Genomic DNA, 8,731 nt, shown 5'->3' with positions numbered 1-8,731 from the left:
GCTTATCTAATAGTATATTCATCAAACAATACACTACAATACAACACAATATAATTGATACGACACGTTGTTTTTACCATTCATTCTCTTTCAGGATCAATTACGGTCTTCTAAATTTTACTGAAAATATAAACATTTCCTCACTTCATCGATATGTATAAAAGACACTAACCGCACCTAAAAGCCAAGTACTCTATACATTGGTAACAAGCATCCAAACATGACTAGTATTGCCTCATCTATGTAGATGTAGACTAAAGAAACTAGAGTTGTAGAGTAGAGAATAGTAAAATAGTACAAACATGAAAGCACATGGTATAACACAAGTATAAAAGAAGATAAAAAAGCCTAATGGCAAAAAGGAGGTGCCATCAATCACCTAACAATATCAAAAATAGGATTAAACCATATTTATGAGAACAGAAAAAACAAAAAATATAAAGGAAAATTGCATTTATTTTCAATTTAATAGCCCTTTCAAGTTTTTCCCCAACCCTCTCCTTCCCAATCTTGTACACACACGGCACTATAATCTATATCTGCCCTAATATACACACACACACCATTTACCATAACCAGTCTCTATTCGTTTTGCCCTAGTCTCTCTTGAACCACTCTCTCTGTTCCTTCGCTGTTCTCTCTCTCTCTCCCTCTCTCTCGCTCTCTCCGTCTCTCTCTCTCTCTCTCTGTGTTTAGCACTGCGCTTTCATATTGAGAAAAGGGATTTCCATCTATTGTTAAGAATTTGTTATTCAACCTGTCCCTCGGGGCCAAAACGGAGATATATATTTTTTTTTACATATAGCGAGTTTTGGTTTGGCGTTATTTAGAGCGGTTAGGGTTTTGTTGGGGATCTTATTGCCTTGTTAATCGCTTGCTGGTTTTGTTTGTTTCTTCATCATCGTCTATAATCAGTTGGTTTATGTTCTATTTTGTTATGTGAGGGTGATTTTATTGGAAATATCTAGTTTTATTATTATCTGGGTTGGTGGTGTAGAAACCCTAAGTTTTGTGTGTGTGGGAGTTTTTGCGGGTCTAGGGTTTGTGGATTTGTGAATTTTACTCGCAATTGGCATGATGGGTGGGTTTGTTTAGGTTCTGTTTGGTTAATTACTCGTTGAAATCTTGTTGGGTAACGGAAAAAGGGGTATTTCTTCTTTAACTGCTACCGCAGTAATAATGATAGTCTGATTATTGCTACAATTGTTTTGTCCTCCGTCTTTTTTTGGTGAAAGAGATGGAGTAACGGAAGACTTTTGATTCATAGGTATAGGTATTAACCGTTGGAAAAACCTCTATTTTTGGGGGTGTTTTTTGGTTGGCTTCAAATTTGTGAAGCCAAAGGAAGGATTGCGACAGAGGTAAATTTACCTCAAAGATAAAGAGGAAAGGGAAGTGCATGGTTGATTCTTGCAGAGGAAACTTGTTTTGGACTAAAATCTGTGAAGCAAGAGTGAATTTCTTTTGGGGAACTTTTAGATAGAGTAATGTGGTTGATTATTGCAAATTTTTGGATAGACAGGTAAAAATCTGGACATATTGGTTCAGATTGGAAAAGTCGGTTGAATAAAAGTCTTCTTGTGGAGTAAGCTGATCATGTTCTGCTCCAATGGAAAGGAGTGAACCAGCATTAGTTCCAGAATGGTTGAGAAGTACTGGAAGTGTTACTGGGGGTGGCTCTTCAAGTCCCCACTTTGCAACCTCTTCTTTGCATTCAGGTACTCACTGTCCCCTGCTTGAATTCCTTTCAGTCGTATTCATTTTAAGCACATGTTTAAGTGAGGCATAATGGATATTGAGGACTTATGTAGCGACTTAACTAGCTTTGGGTTGTGGGGTTGTGGTTAATTTTTGTAATTAAAACTTGAAGCATGACAATATTGTACTTTTGTGTTTCTTTGCTGCAGATGTTACTTTATCCACACTATCTTCTCGCAATAGATCTCCTAGGAGTGTTAGTGACAAAGATAGCCCACGTTCTGTGTTTTTGGATCGCAGTTCATCATCAAATTCTAGGCGTAGCTCTAGTGGTACTAGTTCAAAGCATCCGTACAGTAGTTTTAATAGAAATCATCGTGATAAAAATCGAGAAAGAGAGAAAGAAAGACCAGGTACTGTTGATCTATGGGATCATGACACATCTGATCCTCTTGGGAACATCTTAGCTGGTAGAGTTGATAAGAACAGCTTGAGACGCTCTCAGTCGCTGGTGTCCAGGAAACCTGGTGAGTTCTTGCCCCGCAGGACTGAGGACTCTAAAAGTGGTATCAGTAGCACCCATAATAGTGGCAATGGTATTCATTCTGGGGGAAGTAGTAGTTTTAACGGTAACCAGAAGGCAGCATTTGAAAAAGATTTTCCTTCTCTTGGGATTGAAGAGAGGCAGGTAACCAGAGTTTCATCACCTGGTTTGAGCTCAGCAGTCCAAAGTTTGCCAATTGGGAACTCGGCTTTGCTTGGTGCTGATAAATGGACCTCAGCATTGGCAGAGGTGCCTCCTATAATTGGCAGCATCGGTATGGGGAGCTCAGCTTCTCAACAAAGTGTTGCTGTAGTTCCAACACCTAGCGCTTCAAGTGGGACGGCTAGTCTTAACATGGCTGAAGCATTGTCACAAGCACCACCGCGCGCTCGTGCTACCAGCCAGGTAATTTTCCTTTTTTTATTGCTAGTTACTACTTAATTCTGATAATTTTGGAGAGATGTTCATCTGTGTGCGTTTTTCATGTGTGTAGATCCCTGATAAGACACAGAGGCTTGAGGAATTAGCTATAAAGCAATCCAGACAGTTGATACCTGTGATACCTTCAATGGCTAAAGTTTCGGTATGTTAAATCATGCTATATGTGCATATTCTCTGGCATCTTTTGATGCATTTCACAGTGTTTTAGTTTTTTCATTAGGACTTCATTTATATGGGTCATCATTTAAGGGTTTATTTTTATGTAGCAATAGAAGTTAATTGGAGGAGTACATTCATAATACAATTGAAAATTCTTTAGTCATTTCTGTTTTATCCCTTTGCAGTTGGGCTATGGATTGGATGCTAATAATCTGTTGTAGTAGACTAGGTTAATAGTCGATATTATGAGACAAGAAGCTTAACAAATGATTTTGATAGCCAAGTCTTTGTAATCTAGGTTATTAGTCGATATTATGAAACAAGTTAGTTTAACAAATAATTATGATAGCCGGGTTTTTGTTGGTTTCATGTGTGAATAGAAGTGTAACTAACATGTGCTGATTATTGATCTTTGATGAGTCCCAGTGGATTATGAACCCTCTTTTTATGCAAGTATTGTTAGTACTGGGCCATGGAGTGGTGGTCAGGCATTGTTGACATATCCTGTTTCCATGTTCTGAATTTTGTTAACCTGTACTTGTATAATAAGATTGGATCTCTGTTGGTTATATAGCTATCCATAGGCTTTGCAAAATTTGAGGAACATTAGGCTATACAAGATTTCCTCATAAAATAATATACGGGAGCTTGTTTTCAATACACAAGCTTTAAATGATTGCAGGGTGTGGCTGCACCTGAATAAATAAATAAAAAATGTGATAATTTCATTTTACAAGATAAATCATCATTATGCTGTGGTTTATAAATTGCTGTACATATTCACGAATCATGGATGTGTATTTGTGGTAACTATAATTTATACACTTACATTGATATAAGTGGGGCTTTCCCCCCTATTCTTGTTGCCAAGTACTTCCGTCCTTCCAGTTTCTGGATTCTACTGAATCTCACAAACAATGTTAATCTTTTTATGATCTTGATAGTTCCCTAATCGTTTGAGTCATTTGTCTTGCTTTGTGTAGACTTTGTCTTTCTTTAATTTTTCTTTGAAGTATTTTAAAACCTTGATACAACTGAGTCAACTTAAATGATGTTAGTAATTCTGCATTGCCTTTAATGTATTTGAATCCACATATTGGTGTATAGGCTGGGTTATTGAGTAGAATCATTTAGGATCGCCTTTTCTTCTATTCACCTGCTGATGTGCTTGTACATATACATGATTATACTGGTGAAGCTAGAGACTTAAGCTTATTCTAAAGAAAAAATGTCGATCAAATGATGAGCTGCAGGTATCCAAATCACTGAAAGGATAATTGCAAGGGAAACTTTTGAGATAGTGATTAACTGGATAATGCATCTTGGGACAACCAGTGTCTTGTATTATGAATTGTGTGTAATGAAATTTGGAAGTTGCATGTAAAATTGTCCCTGGACTTTTATAATTCCCTAATGTAACGTTGTAGTCTTGTGGTTGATCATATTTATTGATTGGTGAATTATTTAGTCTCTTTAATAGTTCTTTCGACAAGATAGAAGTACTAGAAATTAAATGGTTACTTGATTATGTTTGACCTATTTATGTGACATTATCCTATCCCTCTTGCCCTCACTCTCTCAGGGAGTGAGTAATCGTGAATATGTTAAACTTGTTTAAAGGAGATTGTGACATGAGTGTTTCTTTTGTTGGAAGCTCTTTTCCTAGTTCTATTTCACTGGAAAAGCAATACTAGAAGACATGCAGAAAGGAATCACATATGCTAACTACTGTTACCTATATTATGTCTACCCTCCTCTAAAGCTTAACACACAAAAACATACTTGAGGCATAATACCTGATGACATTTCTCCGTGCATCTCTCTTGGCCAATGGTTTTGTATTTCCTTCTGTTTGTTTGTTTTCCACAACTTGTTTGTTCTTTCGCTGGCTCTCAAGGAACCAAATTACTGAGCTACACATTAGCCTTTTTTATTTCTTGAGCACACACTGCATTTTAGTTTTTATGTGTCCTGTGTAGAAAAGAGGAAGCAGAATGTCTACTTAAAATGAGAAAGGCTGAAATCATCTCGTGTATTATTTCTGTTGAGGAAGCTATTTATTTTCAATTTTAGTTGTATTATCCTCTAGTATTTTGGATATAGAATTTACATACAAAGGGTTGTGCTTGATGGATGGCTGATATCCATATTAATGGGAAACAATTGTTTCCAGGTATCCAGTTCTGCTGATAAATCAAAGCAACCAAAATCCACAGCTAGGACAAATGAGATGGTTGGAATAGCTAAGAGTAGTATGCAACAACCTTTTTCCACTCAAATTGCTAATCAGCCCCGTAGTGGACAAGTCAGAGCGGAAGCTCCAGCTACCTCTCATGGCAAAACTCTTCTGGTTCTGAAGTCAGGACGGGAAAATGGTGTCACCTCTTTGTCAAAAGAAGCATCGAATCCAGCTAACAACACTGGCAGTAGACTAGCTAATTGCCCTCCTGCAGTGGCTCCTTCAGCTCCTGCTGTGACCAGTCCAACTTCAAGGGTAACTTCCCTTGAAACCAAGGCTGCCGCATTGTCACTGAAGCCACGATCTACTGCAGAGAAGAGATCTTCCCTGTCTCAAGCCCAGAGCAGGAGTGATTTTTTCAATCTAATGAGGAAGAAGACTTCAAATTCTTCTACTGCCCTTCCAGACTCTGGTATGGCTTCATCTAACAGTAGGGAGCAGTCTTGTCTTAAAACTAAAGATGAGGATAGTGCCTCTTTGAGTCCTTGTGTTTCTGAAAATGGAAGTGAGAGAACCAGCAATGGAGACCCTCATGAAGCTCAAAACCATGTTCAAAGACATAATGATGTTGAGCAGAACAACTCGCCCATAAATGGATCGGTATATCCTGATGAAAAAGAGGCTGCTTTCCTACGTTCTCTTGGTTGGGATGAAAATGCTGTGGAAGAGGAAGGCCTGACAGAGGAAGAAATTAATGCTTTTTATCAGGAGGTAATTAACTCTAATTGCTGTTTTTGTATGTTATTGATAAGATATCACTTCCAACGTGACATTAGTTGTGTTAAGAGATATTCCATGATTAAGTTTGAAACCTGAGTGTTTGATGCTAGTGAGGTTTCTTGGAGAATATTCCTGGCATACTGTACCTTAACATGACCATAGAAAGTTTGTTGTCTAAGTTCTTAATAGATGTGATCCTTTTATGTCGTTATTCTGCAGGACTTGCAGTCTACTTCCGAAATTAGACTTGCTTTCTTTGACTTAAATTTGGAGCAGTGTTTAGTACCCTTTGGGGGGCGGGGGGCTCAATTAAAGTCAAAATTTACTTTGAAAAAGAAAGTTCCTTTCCCCTGGACTCTCTGTTTGACTAATTTTGTAATGAAACCTCTTCCATTTGCAGTACATGAAACTGAAGCCATCCTTGAAGGTTTACAAAGGTGTCCAGCCAAAGTGTTTGATGCTGCCTGAGTTGCACTTTGCTACTAATCCTGGAACTGCCTCTTCTAATTCGACTTCATCTGAATCTGATGCTTGAATATAGTGATTTCTCACGTATATGGGATGCATACAGTTTGGTTTGTCAAGAGATACATGACTTCCTTTTTATGTTCTCTTTTTGTTTTGGAGGATCTCTGATGTATCAGTTCACAAGTTGAGGGTGGCTTTTGGAATTTTGAAGTGCAGAGAAGAGAAATAAGTTAGTCTGCTGCTGTCCTACTGGCTCAAAAGAAAGCTAAGGTAGCATTTTATAAGTAGAAGTTAGGAAAATGTTAGTCTGCAGTGGATGATGCTGGGCAAATTGCTTCTTTTTGGAAATTTTTGTGTTTTTTTCCTTTCCAGTGATCAATTGAAAAGGAAAGAGAAGGTTTTACGTTGTTTTGGTCATTTTACGGGGAAGAAGGAAAATTGCAAAGTTCATTATAGATTTTTCTTTTCAGCCAAAATCTCATAATTGCATAGCTCATGTTGATATCATCCTATCTATTATTATATTTTCTTTACTTGTTGGCTATGTTTTTTTTTACCATATTAATATTTTTCAATTGCAATCTGCTCAATAAATGGTAGTGACCTGGGTAGGAAGATGTCTTTTGGGGGTGATTTACTGCGTGCATCATTTCTATGGTGCTGTGACTGGTAGCTCTGTTGTTGGAGCATGTATATTTCCCCTCCATTTTAGGAGAGGGTTTTCTTTGAATTGTAGTAGGTACAAAATGGCTTGTTGAATCGTTACAAGCCAAAGTTCAGCAGGTAGTGAATGGTGTTGATTCTTTTGTAAGAAAAACAGTAGTCCAGATTTTTTGTTGAAGTATTTGATTTGCAGTAGTAAAGAAAAGGTAGATGGATTGGCATCACATTTTAACCTTCAAATTGCCTCTCTTTTCCCTTTCAAATTTAGTCTCAACTTTCAGCGTCTAAGTATTTTTGGATGATATGGAAAATGCTCTCTTGGATGGACGATTGGCACCTCAATTGAGTGAAAGATAGTGGGGTATTGAAATTTGGGTTTTTGCCCCATGATCTTTGACATTTAGTACTAGTGTCCTCTTAGTTCAATTCTCCAGGTAGTTCTGGATCAAAGTTTGGACCTATATTCCAACAACAGGTGTTTTTTTTTTTGTTCAACCATCCAGTAATCGAAAATCATTGATCTAAATTATTTAGGTTTCTCTTAAAGAACCCCCTATTGGAGTTAAAGGTATACATTTAATGGTGTGACTAGTTTTCATCTGCTATTTAAGCCATGTTCAGACATCTTCAGTGACAAAACTAACTTCAAGAGTACGATTAGTTTTAGCCTGATATATGATTCTTTTTTCTTCTTTTTTTTGGAATTTGTGTTTGTGTTGTCGAATTTTCATTTGTTCAATGATTCAGCTTCAGTGATTTTGAGTTCATTTAACATATAAATTTCAGCTTAAGTGATACAAAATTTGAGTCCAATTAATTTTAATGAATGTTTTGTTCCAACTTAACAGATTGACTAGTCAATTTGAGTTTGGAAATCTTCAATAAAGGTCTTCATTCCTACAGAATTCAACTACTATTGTAGACAATGTGTGTAAAAATTAAGTAATAACTACCCTGCGGGATGCCCAGTGGTTTGGGCTTGGGATTTTGATGTTAGAGGTCTCAAGCTCGAAATTCCTTACTAGCGAAAGCAAAGAGTTTGTCTTCTGGATTGAGTTCGTCACACCAGGTTTGCCTAGTGCGCTTACCTATCCTGTGTGATTTGTAAAAAAATTAAGCAGTAACTTGCTAATTACCAAGAATTATTGTGGGATAATTATGATCCCTCCGTCCTTAATTAGAGGTTTTGGGTTCATATTTTGGGGAATGAGTTTCTTTTCGGCAACGAGCATTTTCTTTTTAAATGTGTTTTACCCGACAGGAATCTCAATTGATTGGGGCTCTAATGTGTGTACTAGATAAAAAAATAAATAACTTGCATAGACAAATGTGTTTGATAATTTATCTATATATAATAGGAGAGGCAAAAACTGCCACGTGTCAATACCACAAAAAAAACAATGTATACTTTTTACTTTTTTAAAAAAACAAAATAAGTAGATTGAAAAATTGATTGTCCAAAAAGTATAAGATGTTATAAAACAAACTAACTTAGCAAATTAATAAAAAAGAAGAGATAGTAAGAGAGAGAGAGAGAGTTGAGAGAATTGAGTATATGTGTGTGTTTCATTACACACTACAAAAGGTCTATTTATAGCCAAAGTGCAGCTAAGAAGATAAGGGAGAAAGCCAAAAGAAATTGGTCATTAAGCATTAAGTGGGGCCCATTTGTTATATGGAGCATTCACTAACTTAGTATTTTATAATATTCCCCTATGGATGTCCATGTAAAAGAAAAGTTCTAGTGAAAGAAAAAATACATATAGTTATCCTGAACACTCATAGGTGTTGTGTCTCGT

At 36.8% G+C, this 8,731-nt stretch overlaps 1 protein-coding gene across 1 annotated transcript; it reads left to right on the top strand.

Moving 5' to 3' along the window:
• The first annotated feature begins 473 nt into the window (after positions 1-473).
• On the top strand, positions 474-6,815 carry LOC129902430 (uncharacterized). The gene is made up of 5 exons (XM_055977664.1): positions 474-1,718; positions 1,908-2,647; positions 2,736-2,825; positions 5,016-5,792; positions 6,202-6,815. The coding sequence occupies exons 1-5, from the start codon at positions 1,610-1,612 to the stop codon at positions 6,334-6,336; spliced, it is 1,851 nt and encodes a 616-aa protein (XP_055833639.1). The 5' UTR covers positions 474-1,609; the 3' UTR covers positions 6,337-6,815.
• The last annotated feature ends 1,916 nt before the right edge of the window (positions 6,816-8,731 follow it).

The sequence above is a fragment of the Solanum dulcamara genome, chromosome 9 (genome assembly GCF_947179165.1).
Source record: "Solanum dulcamara chromosome 9, daSolDulc1.2, whole genome shotgun sequence".
NCBI classification, from domain to species: domain Eukaryota; kingdom Viridiplantae; phylum Streptophyta; class Magnoliopsida; order Solanales; family Solanaceae; genus Solanum; species Solanum dulcamara.
The sequence above is the reverse complement of the archived record's forward strand: the minus strand, read 5'-3'. Positions and strand labels throughout refer to the sequence as shown.